This window comes from Olea europaea, unplaced genomic scaffold (genome assembly GCF_002742605.1).
Source record: "Olea europaea var. sylvestris unplaced genomic scaffold, O_europaea_v1 scaffold236, whole genome shotgun sequence".
Lineage (NCBI taxonomy): Eukaryota > Viridiplantae > Streptophyta > Magnoliopsida > Lamiales > Oleaceae > Olea > Olea europaea.
Window position 1 is genome coordinate 149,268 of NW_019241727.1, and position 23,396 is coordinate 172,663.

At 34.0% G+C, this 23,396-nt stretch overlaps 1 protein-coding gene across 1 annotated transcript; it reads right to left on the reverse strand.

Annotated features, from left to right (window-relative positions):
* Nucleotides 1-484: 484 nt before the first annotated feature.
* On the reverse strand, nt 485-12,792 carry LOC111381705. The gene is made up of 15 exons (XM_023005519.1): nt 11,761-12,792; nt 11,393-11,454; nt 10,726-10,760; nt 10,503-10,565; nt 8,133-8,177; nt 7,924-7,959; nt 7,630-7,685; nt 6,252-6,333; nt 5,495-5,629; nt 5,166-5,313; nt 4,717-4,870; nt 2,166-2,334; nt 951-1,151; nt 788-873; nt 485-603 (listed from the first exon to the last, which is right to left on the reverse strand). Exons 1-15 carry the CDS (start codon nt 12,726-12,728, stop codon nt 504-506), a joined length of 2,340 nt encoding a protein of 779 aa, XP_022861287.1. The 5' UTR covers nt 12,729-12,792; the 3' UTR covers nt 485-503.
* Between the last annotated feature and the right edge of the window lie 10,604 nt (nt 12,793-23,396).

Here is a 23,396-nt window from a genome sequence, read left to right on the forward strand (position 1 = left end):
GAATAAAGTTGATACATCATTTATTGTAATTCTGGTATAATAATAATAATATCTTCAATTTAATATTATGGCATGACAATGTATTCCGTCCCTACAACGCCTCACATTTACTCCATTCCAATTGTTATATATTTTACACTAAAAAATTAAATAAACGAGGATCAAATTGGCAAATTGGTTCAATTACATAATCAGATCTATTTTTTCCATGTTCAAAATATCCAATGATACTCTAATCTTCTCTCATTTCTTCGGAACTGAATCGGACCGAATCACATCCACTCCCAGATAGAACCCATAAAGGCATAGTACAACCAGCAATTTTCACAAGACATTAATAATTGTGTAAAAGCGACGAATAGCAACACCAACAGTTTGTCGAATGGGTAAGAAAACAAATTATTTACCAAACTCATTGAATTGTCATTTCAAAATGTATAGTACAGTATACAACACAATCAATGTATATTTCCATTTTAAAAAAAAAAAAAAAATTCAAAATTTTATAACCGTAAAATAGTTCGAAGAGTATCAGAAAGGTTCTGAATAGTCTGTTGCTCTTGTGCTGCTTGCATTTCCTGAAGTGGCATCTCTTCGTAGCACCTGGAAGTACATTCAAGAAATCAACATCATTCATTCGAGTCATAAAATATTTGAATTATAAAGTACATCGTTTCCAAAAGTGAAGCAAGACTTGCACTAGGCTAGGCCGTTATTACACCACAACTTTTGCATGGTTATGATAGAAAACTATATTCCATTCTTAGGGCGAAAAAAAACTTCTTACATTTTGTGGTACGCCAATGCCTGAGCAAGATTCATTAGAGTTGGACTTGAAGTAAGCCTTTGATATACACTTGGAGGAAGAGGCACCTGTATTGCACAAAGGCCGTTAAATAAAACAGCGATAAGATATCAACACAGAGAGAACTGGGGGAGAAAGAGAGTACCTCGTTTTGTCTGCTTCTACCCTTTTTAGGCTGAGTATCGCCAGTAAAAAGCTCCTGCATTGTTTCTATAGCCACCATTCCACCATTCTCCTGCTGCCATCCTCCAAGAACATTGTCGGACAAAAGTGCAATGGGGGATATATCCGTCGCCCTCAAAAATGGAATTGGCACTGTATTACCAGCAGAATATATGGACCAAAGCTATCATAGAGATAGAACTAGAATAAGAATATATAAAACAGGATAAAGTTCAATATAAAAACGCAAAACTGAAAGAAACTTTGTAGATAACATGAATATATCTAAAAACACCTCAGATCAGACATGCAAATTTGAGCACAATCACATCCCCATGACTCAAATAAAGAAAGAAACCGCAGCAGCAACCCAGACCTTTAAAAAGGAGGATGATAACTAGAAGTTATTTGGTATCCATCATGTAAAACTATAGCAGCTTCTATAACTTATTTATCTCGCATTAAGCAAGAGCAAACCTCACAGATGAAAAAGACTGATTACCAGGTAAGCTACTCCTTTTAGTTTTAGATGTCTAACAGGCTCAAATTCAATTTTGGCAGTCGGTAATAAATGATACTAGAGTATAACGTAAGACCAATAAGTTGATTTGAGATGTGGTCCTAGGGCCTACCTTGAGTGACACTCTTCAGTGTGTGACCTCAGTCAGTCACGTGATTTGGCGAAATCCTAAATGGGTTATACTAGCTTACAAATTATATGTAGTATGACACGCAAGGGTCTACCAAAACCAGCAAACCCCCTCTGCTACCCAACCAGCATCCCAACCATCACTTCTTGATAACTTCTTGCACCACCATGTGATTATGAGGTACTTCTGAAATATTTTCCAGAGTAATTTTTTGTAATCCACTATCTGTGTGGATTATTATTATTTTTATTTTATTTTTTTCTTTTGTATAGATTTTATCCCTTTTATACATTATATGAGTTTATATTATTTATTCACCGGCTCCGGTGAGAATCTCAGTCACAATTCTTCTAGGAATCATATCAGCATCCTCCCAATCATGCACCCACACCTGCAATCACATAGCATATCTGTCCAATACCCATGTCAATTAAATTCATCAATCTCAATTTCATGCTTTTAAATAAAATTCTAGTCTTCCGTTTTCCTTTAATCACATTGAGGAAAAGATTCATCTGTGAAATTTCAAAATTGAGGATAGAAACTACCTTGTCTAATGCTCTTCTGCTGACAGTCTCATTAGCAAGTGAAGTACCAGTGAGGCCAACACTACTGCCAACGGGTCCTTGGGGAACATTATTTGCCTTGAGGTTTTGTTCGGGTGATACAAACATGGGTGAAGATGCTCGAGATCCTACAATTGGGACATTGCCCATCCTGACACGTTAAATTCGTAAATAAGTTGGTTTACATTCAAAATTTTTTGCAGAAGTTATAGACACATTATTTATGCACATGTATATGAAGTAACTTCACTACTACTATGAAATTGCAATACTCAAATAAGGTGATATTAAAATGTGAAATAGAAACAAAAAGTAAAAATAGAAAACCAGAACTCACAATATTCTAATAGGTGATAAAATACTTTAATAGCTTACTTGAAAGTGAACCAAATGCAAATATATACCAACAGACAATTTTTCTGAAATAACAATTGTAGCACAAAGCAACCCTCCAGATTTTATGAAGGCCTTATCATGAAATGTTTGGAGAGATTAGCAACAAGTTAGTGCGAAATGCAAATGAGAGATCAGAGAACAAAGAAAAGGAAATTAAGATCCTACTATTCTATAACACCCTGAAAGGTCATAATAGTCGTTAATCTTGAATTTGGGACCTTAGTGTAAGATGTTGAAAGTTAGGGGACCAAATTGACTAATTTCCATTATTTAGGGACCATATTGCACATTGGCCCATAGTTGAGGGATCCCTTGTGCAATTTAGGAACTTGCTGTTTTTAGGTCAGGAAAAGATCATGAATTATTAGCTTAGTTCCTGTTTCTGTATGGATTTATACATGGGCATGATTTTGATGGAGAATACATAAAATACCATTTATGTGAGATAAATTAAGAAAGTTCATTCCTTGTTCACTTTTACCATAAATGTGCCACTCCGTCCATGATTAAATGAGAGATTCAAAGAATGATTAAAGAAAAATGATAAAATTCCTTATCCATGTCTCTGTGTGTGTGCGCGCATATATATATATATATTTTTATGTTAATTGTTTTAATTAAAAAAAAGTTAAATTTTATTAAGGAAAAAATTATGGAAATGAGCATAATGTCCATTTCTAATTTAAGGAATTGGCACGGATTAAGAAGAATTATTTTTATATATAATTACTATAATTAGCCCCTCATGGAGTGGCCGAGTTGGTGGAGTAAGTAAGCGCGGAGGCCTTTGGTCACGAATTCGATTCCCTCTATCAATATTTTCTCGGTCGAGCTTGTTGCACCGGACTTGCCTAGTGCGGTTTACTTGATTGGCGTGGTTTGCAGCTATTGCGCCAGCTCGAGGGTTTACAAAATGCACACCATAAGGGTAGCGGCTGCGAGTTTCCTCATCAACAAAAAAATAATAATAATAATTACTATAATTACATGTGTCTATACGTATATAATTATGACTTATTGATTTAAATTATATAATTACTATATTTACATGCATGTGTGTGTGTATATATATATAGATCGATTGATTTAAATTATTAAATTAATATAACTCATTACCTTATTTAGTGCACAATTATAGGGACACCATTATAACATTTTCCTTTAGTACCCCTAAACTCACCTATAAATACCTCACCTAAATTACACCCACAAACACACATAAATTATCACTTTGTTGAAGAAGTTAAATTCTCCTATACGTATTTACTACGATTATCTTCTAATTATCAAGTGTAGTCATACGTTTTATGTTGAATCTTTTCATACTTTAAAATACGAAAATCAATTTATTAATATGATATGGATCCTACATGTGTAAGTTCAAGGGACTAGAGTTTAGTAGCGCTACACACGGGAATCATAGCAACGAAGTACGGTTCTTAATTCCCGTATCTCCCTATGTAGGTCATGATTATGTACGGAGATTATGACCACCTAAATTGGGTTTATAATCCCTGTATCTCCTTATGTATGTTAAGAATTTCTAAATTTTAATATGAATTACAATTTATGTGGCTCACTTATTGGGATTTTATCTCACTATTTATGATTTTTTCCCTTTCAAATAATTAAGGTTTGAGGCGCTTTAGTTTGGAACTGGCCATTGGTGGTATAATAAAGATATTATTGAACAATTTATTATTTTACTTTTATCATTTAGTAATTCTTCTTTTTCAATTATTGTAATTAGGACGAAAGTTATATTTTTAAGAAAGTTTTTATTCTATGATACATATTAATGACTCAAAGGATAAGTTTTGAGTCGTACGTGTTCAGTTTACAGTTCATGGGTAGAAAGCTTCATATCTTCCTACTCCCGGTGACAACTAAATTTTTTTAGCCAGAGAGAGAAGGAGAGTGAGTATCAATTTGCTTTTCATTTTCCATCCATTACTCATCCCAAGGATCAACTGCTCATTATATGCAAGCAAAGTCAGATAACATGGGAAAGAGAGTTGAATAACAGGCACAACCATAATGCACAAGTAATTGAAGGGCAAAGACGCCTCCATTTTCTTTCTTGATGGTTGCCAATCAGGTCCTCATGAGAAAAATTGGAAATTAGAGAGAAGAATACCAAGAGTCGATTGCTTTATCTCCAACTCCACTGATTGAAAGACTTCCAGTACGCCTTAGAGCAGGAGAGGGTTCGTTTAAGCTTTTTAATGTTGTCACAGTAGCTGTTTTGCCAGTTTCAACTCTGTCATGAACTATTACTGTGCCAAGGTCACCTGGAAGATTATATCAGAAGTCGTCACACTAGCAAAATTCAGAAATTTGAGTTTCAATCCTATAAAACCCCAACAGTCATCCACAAGCAAAGAAAAACAATTAGAAAGAAGAAAAATAAAGCAATGCAAGTACGATCCTCATGGTATGCCGTACTTTCTTACCAAAAGTATCTTAAGGGTGACTACCTATAAGAAAAACCATAGTAGAAATTCATCCTTAAGTAACTCAGTTAGTCAAAGGTCTCATATGTGGATAGGTAGTCTCAAATTACTTAGAGAGTATGAGAGACATTACCTTCTCCATCTGGTTCCGCTCCACCAGGAGATGCCTCTTTATTTGTACCACTGACAGTGATAGCTCCATTTAGGACATGCAAATCGTCACGACGTTTAGATGGAACAGTGTTGACAACAGCTTCATGTGATGTTGAATCTCCCTGTGGCTACAAAAAGTACTAATGGTAAATCTAAAAATTTGAGAAAATGGCAAGTGTGTGCACGTATAAGAGAGAGAAAGATAGGACATCCTTTCCCTTTTACAATTTATGCAAGGAAAAAAGGACACGTGATTGTAAAACTAAAATGAACTCGTTTTGAAATGATACAATAATAAAATCAGTTTACCCCAACTCCAGGTAATGAAGTGCTTGATGTGGTATCCTGTGCTTGCAAAGCCATTGATGCCCTCATTTCCTTTGCCTTTTCAATCTTTGCCAACATTGCTGAAGCTTCATTTTTGCATTTTTCAATGAATTTGTGCTTGCATACAGAAAGGGCAGAGTAAAAGGTAAGAAGCAAAAGAAAGCAATAAATGCAACATACACTTAAATAAGATAAATTTTATGGAGACAATTCAACTGTCTTAACACAAATTCGCCACTTGTTCAACTTTTTCTTTTTTGGAGAATTCCTATTGCTTGTTCGTTGGTGTGATGCATTCTTTTGGATGCTTATCCAATCTGTGTTTCTTTTTCGTTTTGGTGGTTTTATGTGGTCCAATATTAAATTGGATTTTGAAAAGACAATTTACGTGTGAAAATAAAATAATTTTAGTTACAGAACAAGAGGAATCCACTCTAATCCTTCAAGGAGGCACTCCCATGATGATAGTGGTGCTAGTACAATTTTACCCGTAAGGAAATAAATTGCAGTGTCTATCCAAAGTGCATCAGAATTTAGTGGAAAGAAGAAGGAAATATCCATTCAATTGAAGCACTGGTTCAATATTGAAATTTCTGAAAAGAATTAATAATTCAGAGCAATAAACGTACAGTAGAAATGGCTAAGAAAAAAAATCATGAAATGCTCAACAGTCTATTAAAGATTATATATAGTCTCAGTGTAAGTTGAATATGTACAACTAAAAACAGAAAAGAAATACCATAAGCATCTCAGCTGCCATGGGTCGAAGGCGGGGGTCCTTTGTGAGGCACTTAGCAACAAAGTCATGGAAGACAAGTGACCTGAAACAATAAATTATTTGTCTCCAAATCACAAAATATAATGCAGATAGGTTGCATATATATTATATTGAGATGTAATAGGAGATTAAAAGCTAAAATTTTCTACATTCTCTTTCCACAACTTAAGGCCGGAATTTCAGGAACCTAATGATGACTTTTTGGCTTATGAAAATTATGTGATCATAGCCATAAAATGCTGGGTTTGCTAAAGCTCTGAGAACATGGACCTTGGGTGCCAGGCTTTCTCTTAGCAGATCAATATCCCAATTTTCAACGTGAAGACATTTAGGATCAAATTTTCAAATGAAGTACAGCAATATAATTCTATAATCCTGTTTCCACCAATTAAAAAGAAATCTTCTTTATCTTCTTACATTTGATCCTTTTCCAGAACCTTCCCATCTCCTAGATACTTTCATTAGTTCAAATTTGAGGGTATAAGCAAGAACTTAACCCTAATAAAGAGGACGTTGGTTCCAGAACCATAAAAAAAGATTGCTCTTCACATTGAAGTGTTAACACACTTGATATAATTAGCTATGAATTTATGAAAAGAAAAGTGAAAGTGGTGGCATTTTCGGAATTATTATGTACAATTATAACTTTGCTTTCTGGTTGGGAAGTGTTTGTCCTTTTCACTTCTTATTACTCTAATTAATATTCTTACATTTAAAGAATTTGCAAAATATATCAAGCAAGAAAATGAATGTTCACAGTTCCTGAAAGGCAGTCCCTAATTGATTTAAATGGCTAATTCTGAGCATTATAACAAAAATATTGGCGTGATATGATACACTGTAATTCATTTTAAAAAAAATAAAAAATAAAATCAACTTGAATTAGTATAGTTTACATAAAAAAATAAAAACAAAAAAGGAAAAGAAAAGAAAAACAAAAACAAAAACAAAAACTAGCAAAAGTAGCTGAACTGAGGACCATTTGTAGAAATGAGGGATAATAGAATATCGATGTGAATGAGTGGGCAGTGTAATCAGCCGGCACTGACTTTGATTTAATTAGGGTTTTTCATATTCCAATAGTGACTTCAATCAATTTTATGCAGATTTTGAACAATATAAGGACCAAAAAGTAAGAAGGCTAATAATTTCAGTGTCATGCAAAAGCATATTTAATGATGTCTTTGGATGAGTGTCATAGCAGCATAATGGAGAAGTATCAGAATGTCATGAATGGCAGCAAACTTCATATAGACCAGTGAATAATACAACTCAGCAATATAGCCAAGCAACCTTTCAGATAAAGCTTACTAACTAAAAAAAGGAATTAAAGACAAACCATCTCTCTTTATCCTCGAGCATTGGAGCAGGTTCACTGGAAATCATAAACAATACCTATCACAAGTTTTGAATATGTTAATCCTCTGAATATCAAATGATAAATTAGGTAGGCACAATATGATGATGCAAATGCAATTGTGATATTCTTTTGTTTTCTTATAAACCCTTAACAAGTGACAAACAAAATTACAATACAACTGTAACAATAACACAATTTCATAATGCAACACTTTGGAATCATGAGATGACATAAGTAATATAAATGTATATATGCTTGAATTCTTAGACTAACCCTCATAGGATGAACCGTTGCTCTAGGAGGAAGTCCCTGGAAAATAGAAAAAGTTTGAAGAGTCAGCAAATCATACATCAGTATTGATACTGCACCAATAGAAACCTCAAAAGGATTAAAACTGGGAACCCAGAGCAAGGGGATAAGGATTGCTGAAAGGGCCAATAAATATCAATTATACTATAACTAGACCAAATCTACAAACATACCTCTGCCATTTCTATTGCAGACACTCCCAGAGCCCATACATCTACCTGAGCAAGAATGTCAGAAAATATTAGCAATAACACCCCTCCTCTAAGTAAGGAGATATAATTTCAACTGTGAGCAAAAAATACCATCAAATAACAAAGCCAAAGAATTGGATAGCATATTTTCAGTCAGTTATGAAGTATGTGTTCAAATTGATTGACAATCAGGAAATTTTATTTTATGGTATTTTCCCCGACTTTGAGCTTTATTGTCAAAAAAGTTACCCCCCCAAATTCCTTTTTTGGGAAATAGAACATATCTTGATTTTTGACTATCTCCAAAAAAAATTTGAAATTAAACTTTCTAATTCGACGATTATTTCAATATGCATACGATTTAGATATCTGAGTTTCGGGGTTATTTATATGCCAAAATCATATCATGTACTAAAGAGTTGTGTCATTGAAAGTGAGAGAAAGAATTTCAGAAAATCACTTATTTACACTTGGTTTGCAATCATAATTTTGAAATTTGATATTAAAGGTTGAATAATGTTATTCATAATAAAGACTACCAACGGTCGTCATATGTGGTATACACTTGACAATTTGTTATTTGATGCGTATGACAATAAAAAACTACCATATTAGCCCCCGTTTGGCCTCCATTAAATTCAATTACATTACATTCCATTTTTCTCTCTCCTATTTTCAATCACACAATTTTTCATAAAATAATATTACACGTAAATCGAAAATTTTTCCTTCTTTTTCAACCAATCATTTTTCAAAAAAATACTATTCCCTCTATTTTCATTTTCAAAAAATGGGTGTCAAATGGGGGCTTAATGTATCAAATAACAAAATTGCATGTATATACCACATAGGGAGACTATTGGTGGTCTTTACTATAAATAACATTACTCTTAATGGTTATACAAATTACTTAATTTTTTAACCGGAAAAATGTTTGAAAAGATAAGGTTGGCTTAATTGGAAAAAGATTCTTTATTCTTGTCTTGTGTTAGGTAAAACCTATCCATGGAAATCCCATTAGATTATCATTTTCCAGGTTAAAATTCTTATTTTAAGAAAGTTAAGCGTTTGCTTACTAGATTTCCTATGATTTTATTAGATTAGATGTTTCATACTTGGCATATGTTTATTTACTAGGTTTTCTACGATTTTATTAGATGTTTCCTACTTGGAACAGGTTCATTGAAAACCTTTATAAAGGGGACTTATTAATTGTAATCCTTAGACTTTGATTATAAATAAATTTATATTTACTCCCCAATTTCTTCTATATTCTCTCCCGTTTCTTCTCTACCTTCTCTTCTCTTCTTCTCTTCCTTTCGTAATCTCATTCTCTGATCATTGCATTCTACGTCAAGCAACTTGAATATAAAAAAAACCAGACGAAGGTTTTTTTAAGGATGAAACTGGGACACATTAAGGAACTTCTCATGAGTCAAAGAAAGATTATTAAAATAAAGAAAAGGAGTGCAAGTGAATTTCACATTTAAAGACTGAGATTATTGAGTCAAATGTGAAGTTTTCATCCAAAGTATGGCATGTAAAGAGTCTCAATTAAACATCAAGAAGTTGTGTTAAGTTTCTGACTACAGGGCTATTCTTGTTAATAACATTGAAGACTTGCCATTACTTTATAAATTATTAGCAACGAATTTGAGGTTGAGTCTCATTATATTGTTAGGGTTCATTTGATGATACTCTTCCCCTTGAGATTAGTCCTCAACTATTTTTACTTGTCCATCGAAATGTACAATGAACAAACGATTAACCATTTCCTTCCATTCTTGAACATGGACATAATGGATATTTAATAGCACTACCATGGTATTTGTATAATAAATCAGTTTCGTTTTGAGGACTTCTCTGTTTGTCAAGATTTGTCGAGTTTTCCTTCGCTCTTTATCTCTGAAGATACAGGTGGACTTGATGTATCTTCAACTTCCATGCATTTTCATTGCTTTCATGTGCTTCACTCATTGAATATCAAGAGCAGTGCACATAATTCCTATCACAATAATGTTTTTCCATGGTTCTCTCTGGTTAGTAAAGATAAAAGACTATCTTGAGCATGGTTGCCTAGTTTCCATACGTATGTTAGCTTGAACTTGGCTACCATCTTGCTCATTATTTTATTTACAAAAGAAACTTCCAATTAGCCTGGAAGAATTGATGGGAAACGCCAAATATTGGATATTATGTGTTTAGTAATTTTTTGTTTATTTTAATTCATTTAATATTTGAATTTTTTATTTATGAAACACTGTAATTTACTATCAAATAAGCTATTTCCTAATTTAGCAATCTTTGTAAGCTGCCTATAAGAAACGGCCACATCAAAACATGCAGGTTTACCTTGCCATCATAACGGCTTTCTTGAATAACTTCTGGAGCCATCCAATGCGGTGTACCGATGAACTGAAAACAAACATTTTAACAATAAGGTATGCAATGGACAATTTTGAAGAAAAGTGAACAATTAGTGCAGCAGAGTGAGTGGATATTAAGTAAGACACTAAAATCACACATCAAAGACAGCAAATATTGTGAACGTAAAAAATATAGATAGATGTCATACTGATAAAATAGAGGACAAATACTTTTGAGGATGATCTGTACATTGGTTTCATCACATTCGGTTACTCTCTACTTTTGCATTTTCTGAGGGTCTCAAAAGTGAAACGAAACATAAATATCAACAATGCTTCAATCAATTTCCACCTGCTTAAGGACATTCGGTAATTAAGAACCCTGCTTAACTAGATCAACCAACATATTTTCCTTTTCTAAATGATGAAAGTCGGGTTTCACATACGTACAAAAGAACTAAAACAACCATAAAAATGTTTGCTTGCCTCCTCCCAATCATCTACCCCAAACACCTATGCTCATCATTTCTTCAAACATTAAACGGTCAAAAACCCTGATGAAATAGAATATGCATCAAGTTAATAGCTTGATACTTTTTGGGCGTATACATTCATTTCTTTATTTATATTCTAGGAAGGGAAGTGGAACAAGTTGAACTTTAAGTGTTGCCTCCTCCCAATCATCTACCCCAAACACCTATGCTCATCATTTCTTCAAACATTAAACGGTCAAAAATCAATTTCACAGATTTTATTTTCATATATTCAATAATTATAACATAAAATAAAAGAAAATATTTTGCCAAATACCAAATTTCCTCTTGTTTCTTGCAGTCAGAAAAGGATAGAATTCTTCTGTCAACCTATAAATCTAACATTTTTTTTCTGATATAGATCCTATAAGTTTATTTCCTCTAAACATGATACTTATTAACGTGCTATGACAGAAGAAACAGATAGATTTTGTAAACCTTAAAGTGAAGCCAAATCCTACAAGAAAGTCCAACCATAGTAAACAACCATGCGCCCACAAAAAAGTGTATACCATTAATTCCCTACTTATTCATGTGCAAATGTCAGTATAACAATTAATATTCAGCTACAAAAATACTTTGAATCATGGAAATTTTTCAAATTTAATTGCTAATATAGTATCAAAAGATAATAATTCTTTAGTTCACATAATTCCAAAGCATGGGGATTCCCCCCTCCATATATCCGGGAAATGGGAGAAGAATGAAGACTATTCAAACCTTCTGGAAAAGATATTTTTTAACAACGTTTTTTGGTTATGTACCAAAAATTTCAAATCTTCGTCACAACCATCTAAAAGACATGTAATTGAGCAAAATAATCCATCTTCCTGATTCCAAATAAACAAAAGCATTTCACCATGGCTACAACCACAAATTGCAAGTAAATTCAGTGTAAAATTCAAATCTTTACCAAGCTCATGCAGCAACTCGTACTTAGTAAAGGGATCCTCCCTGATGACACTATCTGGTATAGAACTCGACGACATTTTCCGACTAACCTGCGTCTGCCCAATCCCTTCACTATTACTCCCACCACCACTCTTCCTCTGCCTCCCGTTTCCCCTCATTCCCACCTCCCCCACCTTCTGCATACTCTCCACCGCCCTCCTCATCGTCCCCCCTCCACTCCCACCACCTGCACCGCCACTCCTCATCACAGTCCCAAATTCTCCCTCCCCGACTTCACCTTCATCTTCGTCCTCGTCCTTCTCTTGCCTCCCCCTCACTACAAACGTCGAAAAATCACCAACATTTTCCTCCTTCACATTTTTACTCTCGGGGCTTCTCTTATCCCAAGTCGGCATCCCCGTACTCCGCGGCTTCGCATAAGGTAACAAAACATTCCTTTCCGTATAATTTGATCGCTTCCGATTAGTTTTCACAATCATAGTTCCCGAACTCGAACCGCCGAGATCGTCATCGTCCGAATCTCCCACGTCATAACCACCTCCACCAAAGTCTTTTGGGAGGCGTTTTAATAAAGGAGGAAGCGAGTCTTCCTCGTCTTCAACAACGTCGTCTTTGTACACCATTGTGGCGTATATATCCGATGATTTTGGATCGGGATCGAGCTCCTTTGATGCCGCATCGTCTTTAATTACGACAGTGGAATACAAGTCGGAGTTCTTCGGCGGCGGAGGCCTTCGAGCCCGCCGGGAGCTGGGAGAAAACTCCATTTTTGAAACTTGTAAGCACCTAGTAGGCTGGCACCTCTGTGCGTGTGAAAAAAGAGAGTGATAAAAAATGGAAACTTTGACCCAATAATGAGTCTGTATGCTCTTTGTGGGAATTACTCTGAAAGCCGGTTGACCCGGTTGAAATCTTTTTTTGGGCCTTTGACCCATTTTTTAACCAGGGAAAAATTCATTTATGAGAGTTTATCTATTCCCTATTTTAAAATTAAGAAAAAAAGGTTTAAATTTCAAAATTCAGATATTGTTAAAATTTATTAATCAAAATATTTTATTAATTATACATATTAAGGTCACAAATCTATTAAATTTGGTCACAGCTTATCAAATTAATTGGTTACAAATTATTTCTAATTCACAAATCGAAAATTTTATATGTCAAAAATTATTTATCGATCACACACCGAAAATTTCATAGGTCATAATTCGTTGATCGGTCACAAAATCAAAATTTTTATTTGTCACAAATCAAAAATTTCACAGGTCACAATTCATTGATTGATCACAAAATAAAAATTTTAATTGATCACAACTCATTTGTCGGTCATAAATCAAAATTTTCATAAGTTACAATTAATTGATTGGTCACAAAATCAAAATTTTAACTGATCACAACTTATTTGTTGATCATAAATTATCAAAATAATGTGTTGTGTTTTACAATCACAAATTATTTTTCGATCATAATTTAAAAAATTTATAGTCACGATTTGTTCATTGGTCACAAATCAAAAATTTATCCGTGACTACTACCACGCCATGACTTCAGCAACAACATTGTTAGAACCACTGTCACCATCTCCCGACAGCAACATCCCCATCTCATATAAACCAACACTGTCGCCTCCCGACACCACCGTCGATAGCAACGCCACTACCTCCAACAAATTAACCATTACAGAACCACCACCACACAGTCACACCACTAGTGCGAGGCTATGCCACGAGCGAAGAGGAAGGAGAGCTAGCCACGCTGACTCACCACCACCACCACCACCATCACCACCCGCACCGCCGCCACTTGCACCGCCTAGTTTGTGACCACACCACCAATGCCAACATTCTTTGTAATACTGTTATATCCACCACGTCAATCACCAGATCCACCAATAAAATCACCTCAAAATCCCAACACCAAAACATGAAAACCCATCACCACACAACACCACTCGCACTGCACACCCTACCTCACCACCGCACCACACATCCGAACAATACCGCATCGTCATCACCACACTACTGCAGTCGCAATCAGAGAGGTACAGATCGCGTTATCTGAGTGCTGGCACTGCTGTGAGCATTGCTTACAACGGCACTCAGATCGACCGCTAGAGCTACCTCCAATGCTCACAGCGACGCTCAGAAGTCAAATCAACACCGATAATTTTGCCGCAGTCGTAGTAGAGAGAAAATGGAGAGAATCTGAGCGTCGGCACCGCTGAGATGGAGAGAATCTAATAGCCCTCAATCGCGATATCTGAGCCCAACATTGCTGACGATTTTGCAGTAGTTGCTGTGACAATCGGTGTCAGTGCCGATGGAGAGAAAGAGACGTTTGAGAGATATAGGGTAGAGAGAGTGTGGAGATAAAGGGTAGAAGAAAATGAATGAATTAGGGCTTCGAATGGGATGGGTGGATTAATTAATTTTTATGGAGTAATTAACTAAAATAAGCCTCTGATTTTTGAAATAATAAACTTAATATATGATTAATGAAATTGAATCTTTAAATCTCTTAGTTCATGTAATTTCCTCTTTTAACAATTAAAAGAAAAGGAAAAAATTTCATTTTCTATTTACCTTTAATACCCTTCTGCCAATCTGCCCTAAACGATTCAAACGGTCCAAGTCAAAATCAATTTGAAACACATGAAGGAGCAGCAACGAAGAAGAAGAAAAACCAGTCGGCCTTTACCTTGCTCGTCGTTGGGAATGAAGAAGAAGAAATTAGTTGGGCCATTTACCTTGCTTGCTGGGTTCTTCTTCTTTTCTGCCATTGTTGTATTTAGCTACCTTGTTGTATTGTTTTATTCACCAATCTCCTTTTACTCAGGGCACCGAAATCGAATTCATAGTTGGCATTGCCGATGAGGATTTAGCCAAATTGAGACAAAAATCCACTTGCATTGCGGTTGGAATGAAGTGCTCACTTACAATATCTCTGTTCTCTCCTCCAACCTTCTCTTGGCCATGAAAAGTAGGTTATGGTTACCACAGCCCTATGTTTCTTTTTTCCTGTGGTTTGAAATTTAGATTTTAATGGTAATCTATAACGGCTGAAAATTTACCCATTTTGGATGTATTATTGTGATCGAATTTGAATTGTTTCTTCATATTAATGTGATTTTTATTTGCACCTTTAAAGAAATTTGTGGGTTTGAAAGAAATAGAAAAAAATAGCTACCCAAAATACAATTTTAATATAAAAACAAAGTGGGTTTTTTGCTTGATTTGGAATTGGATGACATCCTGCTGCTTGTTGGTCGCAGAGTACATATCCTATGACACCCTTGCCAAATATCTATTTCACTGCATGTAATATTATGATGATCTGTTTTTCTTGAATTTGTGCTAATGGAGCTCCTGATTGTTCCTGATTATAGTATCACATATTTGATTTTCTATTTTCCTGATTGACGAATGACTTTGATGGTACATGACTGGCATCATTTTTGTGTTTGCCCAGTTGGTGGACTTTGGGATTCTACAAAGAGTAAACGTGACATTACCTGCAGTATGATAACCGCTATTGGTAACCTAATTGTGTGGAAGGGGGATCTAGGGTAGGGTAGGGTGGGGTGGGGTGGGGGTTAAGGTAATGGAAATTGATGAGAGTAATTAATTCCTACCATATTTTTCGACTATCAAGGGAAAGTCAGACAAATGACTGGGTAATGCGCTTGAGAGTAGCATTGCATATAGCTCAAGCCATGGAATACTATAGCAGTGAAAACCATCCCTTATTCCATGACCTGAATGCCTACAGGGTTCTCTTTGATGAAGTATTATTATAAAATCATTCTCATTTTTTCGAGGCTTTTCATCACTGGTAAGTACGTTCTTGTTATTATGTTCATGTGTGTATAGTTTGAGATTATAGGAGTGAGTATTTATTACTTTAGACTTAAAAGATATGTTGATATTCGATTGGATTATGTAGGATGGTGATCCAAGACTTTCATGTTTTGGGTTGATAAAAAACAGCCAGGATGGGAAAAGTTATAGCACAAATCTTGCCTACATTCCTCCTGAGTATTTAAGAATTCATGATCACTTCTCTAGCTTAAAGATTTTATTTTTACGTGTTTACTTTTGGAAACTACTTTGTCTTCTGTGCATACTGTGACTTTGTTTACCTTTCTCGCACTACACCTTGACATGATTCATATGCATTAATCTGATGTTTAACTTGCTCATTTTTCTAGTTTGTCGGAGAATGTTCTTCTGATAAGTAACTTCGATAATTTTAACGTGAATAACTTTTCTAAAATTTGTAATATGAATAAAATGTAGCTGAAAATTATCTATGTACTCCTTTTCCTTTGGGTTTGTTTAAGAATTCATATTATGCTTGAATATGCTTAGAAGTAGTAAATTTGAGTTATTTATAAGTTGTATTTAAATATTGACAAGATATACCGGCGCTGTCTCCCTTCCATCCTCCCTCATCTAACGACTTTACATCCAGCCTCTTCCATGCCTCTCGACAATAGCCTCTTCTAGGTTAGTTTCTATTTATTTTTTCTTTCTTGTCTTTGCGTTTGATTTATTTATTGTTAACAATATATCTTCAACATATCAAAGAATGATGGAGTACATATATGTCTTTCTTGTGTATATACTTTCTAATAGTCTTTGAAGTGATCATTACTAATATTTTCATGACACTTACAGAATGGAGTACATATACAACATCGGTGATAGATGTGATGCAAAGGTAACGTGTCAAGTGTGGAGAAAGTATATGATGCATTAGATGATGTTCATAAGGAAACGTCCTTGAATTCATGCTTCGGTAAATTATACAACATTAGGAATACGAAAATATTTGCCCAACTAATTCACAACTTGTTATTACGATGGGTTGTCTCTGTGAATGAGGATGAACTATGGTTTTGTTTAGGATTGGAAAAAGTTGCCTATTTTTCTTTGTACAAGTTTACGCTAGTTACGGGATTAAACCCTGCTAATGAGAAGGAGTATCAGAGCCAAATAAATGAAAATGGTAGATTGAAAACTAAATACTTCCCAACATCAAGTAAGGTTACGCCTAAAGAATTAAATGAGGCTTTTGAAAAAGAGATAGAATACATGGATGATAAATATAAATTAGGTTTAGTTCTTATATATGAGACAGTGTTGAGATCCAAAGAAAAAAATACATCTATAGATCTTCGCACCTTGGATATAGTTGATGATTTGGAGCTATTTAATGGATATCCATGGGGAACAAAAAGTTTTAAATTTACAACACATGCATTGCTAAGAGTGTCGAAGAATCCAAAGCCCAAATATTCTTTGTGGGGGTTTCCACTAGCAATACAGGTAAATGGTCAAAACTTGTAATTTAGGCATTATTTTTATTTGATTTTAAATATTTGTAAACAATTTAGACATCTTCTTTCAGGTGTGGGCGTTCGAGTCTATTCCACAAATAGCAAACATGTATCATGCTATGTTACCTGTCAACAAGCTGCCGAGAATGTGCCGTTGGAAATCAACACTTACTCCTAATTCTCATGATATTGCTAAAGTCTTGGATGACCCACAAGTGAGTATATCTTCTATATTGTAATTACTTTTGCACGTTACCTCAAATATCGCTAAAAGGATTCTTTGTCAATTATTTAGCTACAAGTCCGTTGCTCATTGACGGCTTCTCCCGATGAGACTGAACAATAATGTGTGAATTTATTTGTTCACAGATCGTGTTTGGTTCCGACTTATGAGTTTAAAATGATCAAAGTTGTTTTTCGACTATCACTTATCATATGAAATAAACAACTATGAGAAAACTACCCAATATTCATAAAATACAAATTTGGGATGAATTATGACAAAAACTAATAACATAAAACATAAATTGTAATAACTTGTCATGACATTCTATCAACTAAACAAACAATATACTAATCATCCAATCTTCTATCGGCTAAAGGTATTTCACTTATACATGTTAGCCGGTTGTGCCCAATTGCGGCACACCTACTACATTTGTGTCTTTTGGGAAACTCTCCAGTAGATGGAATCCTTGTTGTTTTAGTACGTCCACATCGTCGTTGTACTAATGGCGGCAACACATTGAGGAAGCCAAAATTTTCATGAATTTTCCAATCAACTTCATTTGGCACGGGAAAAATAATATCACTATAAGCTACTCTCCAATACTCAACAGTATAATATAGAGAGCAGAACAAGTAAATTGAATAGACACTCTTCTTCACCGCAGCTACTGCATGCTCACAAGGTAAATGTTCTAATTGAAACCGTCTACAAGTACAAGTTTTTTCATCCAGGTTAACAACAAAATTCATGGTGTTGTTTCTCACTTCATACGTAAACTGATCAATCGGTTCGGCAACAAACTTCTTGGCTTTATCAGCATTCTCACGCAGTTTCCCTTCAATTATTGGCGTTAGAGTACTAGTACAGTTCTGTGCATTTGTACACCTCTCATAAAATCATTTCTGCAATCTTTTTCTAATACTCTCAATCAGCGCAAGTATCGAATTCTGTCGATTTTTCTTAAACACCGAATTCAATGACTTTGCATTGTTTGATATCATGATATTGTAACAATTCCCCTAAAAGTGTGACCTGGCCCAAGTATGGAAAGGTATTTTGACTAAATAATCCCAAGCTTTAATATCAATCTCTCAATTTTGCTCATATAATTTCCAAACTCTTCTAAAATATATGCCTCTGCTACTTTCTTAAACAGTAGGAAAATCTCAGTTTTTCGAGTTACCATCCTTAAGTTACCTTTTATATGATATATGCAATGACCATGATGGACATTTTGATAGATAGCTCGAACTCCATTGATAATACTTGGATGTCGATCAGATATAACAACAAGATCTTCATTATCCCCCGTCACTTCTTTCAACTTCATAAAAAATCAAGTCCACGATGCATCATTCTCAGAATCAACTATACCCCAAACAAGAGGATAAATTTGAATATTTGCATCTTAAAAAGTAGCAACAATTAAGGTACCTTTATATTTTCCAATAAAAAATGTTGCATCAACGACAACCACCTTCCGCATCGAAGAGCGAAATCTGCGAATGTAAGGTCCGAGAGCCATAAAAAAATATTTAAAGCGGTTCTCATTGTCAATCTCTACGAACAATGCTGTTTCAGGATTAGTTCTAGCCAAATTATGAGAATATAAGCCCAATTTAGCAGTACTATCCTCAGGGGAACCTCTTAAAAGTTCAAAAGCATATTCTCATGACTTTCGTGCCCTCTGATAACTCATTTCTACCTCGAATTCCCGACGCATGTCATCAATGACGTCTGTAGGTCTATATATAGTGTTGAGATTTTAAAATTTAGGCATTATATGTCTTCCAACAACCCATGATCTTGCTTGTCTATGATCGTTTCGACGAATACTCACAGAGCAAGTATGTTCACTTGCATACTTGCGAATTTGAAAGTAATCACAATTTTTGAATTTCGTTGCTCGCAAGCGCCATTTGTAATTTTCATCTATGCAAACAATTGTATAGACTTTTTTATTTGATTTCTTCACTCTAAATTCAAAATTGTACTTCATTGTAAGCATGTGAACTTCCATCATAAGATTTTTTTTGCTGTTGAAAATTTAACGATCTTCTAAATCTGCATCTTCGGGAATCACATGTGACGAAAGAGTTGAAATTACAAGATGCTCATTAGTAAAAAGATTTTCTTCTCTATTGTTTTGAAGCATCTCGAATTCATGTGTAAAAAAGACAATAGTGTTACCATTTTTCGGTAATATCCAAATCATTGTCTTAGGCTATCTCCAACTCATCCCAATTAATATTCTCAGTTCGATCCACTTCATTGTTGTCATCTGCATGCATTTCACAATGAAGATTGCTGCCTTCGTTTTGCATTTCACAATGAACTTCATCGTCTTCCACTTCATAAAATGAGTCATTGTCTTTTTCTTGTAGATGGTCAACCGGATTTTTGGTCACAAGAGTTACACAAATTGGACAATGAGAATTTTTTTTTGTTGAGAGATGGCAACCACTGCACTTGCCTGTCTAAAGTAATTTTAATTGGAACTGAATACTGTCCATTTCCAGGTAGAAGAAATCTCATCTCAATTTTATGCGAAGATGAATCAACTTTGCAAATGTTTAGCACTTCACAATATAGATCGTGATATGAAGTATCTAAAGATATTGGAACTTTTTCCACCATTTCATCATCCTCACTTCGTTTCCATATCCATTTTCCTTCATCATCATTAATAAAATCACCAAAATAAAATATGGCAATCCATGTTGTTGAGTCCATATCTGTAATTAGAATAGTATTAATTTAGAAAGTTAGGAAATAATCAATTATTGTAAGCTAAAGTGACTATAGTCGTTTCTATGATCGTTTAAAACGACGTTAAACAACCATTGTTTCTATGGTCAACCCCAGTCGTTTTAAACGTACATTCCGATTTTGTCACTAAAATATACGAGATTCTGCTTTCCAAAGTCACTTGAGATCGAAAATGAATTCAAATACTTAAATAAACAGAAATGACAATGAATATATGTGCAAATCAAAAAATAACTAAAAGTAGGTGAGAAGGACATCTTACCAATATAAAATATAGAGATATAAGAGTTTGTTTTTTAAGGTGCCTCTTTATGCTTTGAGTAAAACTAGAAAAGAAAAAAGAACAAAGAAGTAGAATATTAGATAAACTAAAGAAGAAGAAGAAGAAGAAAAAGAGAAGGGGGAGGAGGGGAAGACGTTGGAATTTCAAATAAAGAAAACTAACGATTATAATATGAAAATTGGGCATTTTGGTCATTATATATTAAGGGTATTTGGGATATTTCAACAATATGTACAAGGAAAAATTTGACATTTTAACATAAAAAGGGCCTCAAAAATTTTTTTATAGTAAGTTGGGCCTAAAAAAGTTTGAAAGATTTGACTGGGCCATTTATAAAAATACCCCTATGCTCTTTATTGTTCTGAGCCCAATTTTTTTGCTGTATTTTGAAATAATAGATTAATGAAAATCCCTGATTAAAAATAAAAATAAAATTCAATTTACGTTTAATATTGTTTTATTAAAAAATACATAATTGAAAAGAAAAGAATGAAAAATATATTTGAAAAATAATAGGATCAAACAAGGGTTTGATATTTTAACTAAGTCATGTTTGGTTGGATTAAATTACAATTAATTTTAATTACATATTTTATAAAATTCATTACTTTTTAGCTACGTATTTTACTAACATTTTTCAAAATTTATATAAAAAAAACTAGTTTTAATCCCAATCAAATAGGGCTTAATTTTATTTTTGATTTTAAATCTTTTTATATAGAATAATTCATCTTAATCATATTTCTATGAATTTCGATTTTCCTTAAAAAAAAATGAACAAATTAAATTGATTTAAAATATTAACTAAAGAAAGTTATAAACTTTGGATGCTAATTTTTCGCACATTCAGTGCTATGATAATATTATTTAATTATTTAATATAAATAAAGTATAAGTATCAAGAGTGTAAAGAAATAAAATTAGAGAAAATGCTATCTCATCTAGCAATATAAAATATTTAATTAAATTATTCTAATACATTTATTTATGTTGATTGATTTCTTATTTGTCAATCATATTCGCACGCAAAAACCTTAATTTTATGATAATATCTACAATAGTATTTTTAACTTAAATAATCTCGTCTGAATCAAAAGTATGAAAAACCATATCTTTATAAATTATCATATTTATTTTCTCACGCACTATAACCGCATATATATGGACATCTAGCAGAACATCTAATGGAAGATTCTCATCTCTTTCTTTTGATTGGAATTACCATTATGGTCTTGTTTGATTCCCATTTTTTTCAAAACGCAGTTTCCTATCTTATCTTTTCAATTACATTATTTTCAATAAAATAATATTATACGCAAATTCAAAAACTTTTTCTTATATTTTAACAGCACATTCTCCATCAATCACTATTTAAAAATACATTAAAAAAAAAGAAAAAAAGAAGGGACATCAATATGACAATAGTTGACAATATTTAAGTAAATTTTGGAATAAATAAATGTTTTATATTATTGATCAAACTTGGAAAATATAGTGAAGTAAGATTGGCTTTCAAGTAAGCAACTACCCTAAGCCATAGCTTCTCAACTAATTGCTGCTGTCAAGAAAAGTAAGATTTTGTATTAAAAAAGAAAAAAAACCCCTTAAAAAAGTTATGATCGACATGACTTACAAACCAACCTATATCGCATTAGCCCATGTCCACTAATGATTTTTTGATAACACTAAAGGGAAGATTAAAATCCCTTCTTGCACTTCTCACAACTGAATTTATATAATGTTCGAGTAACCAAATTACTCTACACTTTTTACTAGTGTGAATGAAACATACCATGTTCAAATTTTCACAGCTCTAAAGCAAGAGCTTTGAACCCGGTTTTGTACATTTTAGAATTTCTTAGAAGCATTTTGAAGTGTTTGTAACAATTTACAAGAGCAAGAAACTAGAAGACCTTTTCACACCTTAAAAATAAGGAAAAAAATGTGACTATAGACATGTAAAAATTGTCATATAACTTTTCTACTATGTCCTTACAATCTTGAATGGAGAAATAAACAGAAAGCTATCTCAAATATGATAGTGGTATTGGACTGCCTGAGCAAATGCCTCGTACAAAATATGGTCGCTCAGGCTAACTGCGAGGAGAGAGCCACATCTAACACAACCCACCTCTCCAGACAGGGTAATCTATCCCACAAAGTGTACCAATGGGCAGTAACAATGAATCAAGAATGTAGATTCCCTCTTTCAACTACGTTGTTGAGTGCAAAATTGTACATATATACAGCAGCCAAAAGAAGAGGCAAAAACATAAATTGAATGCAATATTAGAGAGGAGTTTCTTCTTTTTAAAAAAAGACTTCAAATGCCATAGCTGCAATCCTGCCACAGTTAAGCAGACAAAAATTGACAGAAAACTCAACAAGCCATATTGGAGTTGATAAATTTGCTAAGTTCTTGCATTTCTTTGTTAGATTTTGTGTTGGCTATTCTATGAACAAAAGGGTAAAATTGTAAATGATCAAAAGTTTGGGGTCAATTTGTCAATTATTAAAGGTTAGGGGTCATTGTGTACATGTGTGAAAGATGTGAGACTCAGTTGCAATTTTGGCAAAGTGTGCTAGGGTTCGATCTATGAAGTAGGGCAAGATGTGTCGTCGAAGTTTCGTTAGCTGCTCGCCAAGTCGTAGCTCGAGCGACAAAAACAAAATGGTCGTCGCTCGCTTCTCCCCCCCACTTCGCTCGAGTGAAACATCGTCGCTCGCTTTTCGCTCGAGCGACAGTGTTACCCATAAAACCCTATTTTCCTTTTTTCGCCATTTTAACCAGACCAAAAATATCCAAATACACACAT

Excerpts from the sequence above, each read along its gene's own strand:
- LOC111381705 (XM_023005519.1), bottom strand. The coding sequence starts at position 12,728 with ATGGAGTTTTCTCCCAGCTCCCGGCGGGCTCGAAGGCCTCCGCCGCCG. Across the intron at positions 2,335-4,716 it reads GATAAAGCAATCGACTCTTG|GATGGGCAATGTCCCAATTG; the intron begins GTATTCTTCTCT and ends TTAACGTGTCAG. Across the intron at positions 604-787 it reads GCATTGGCGTACCACAAAAT|GTGCTACGAAGAGATGCCAC; the intron begins GTAAGAAGTTTT and ends ATGTACTTCCAG.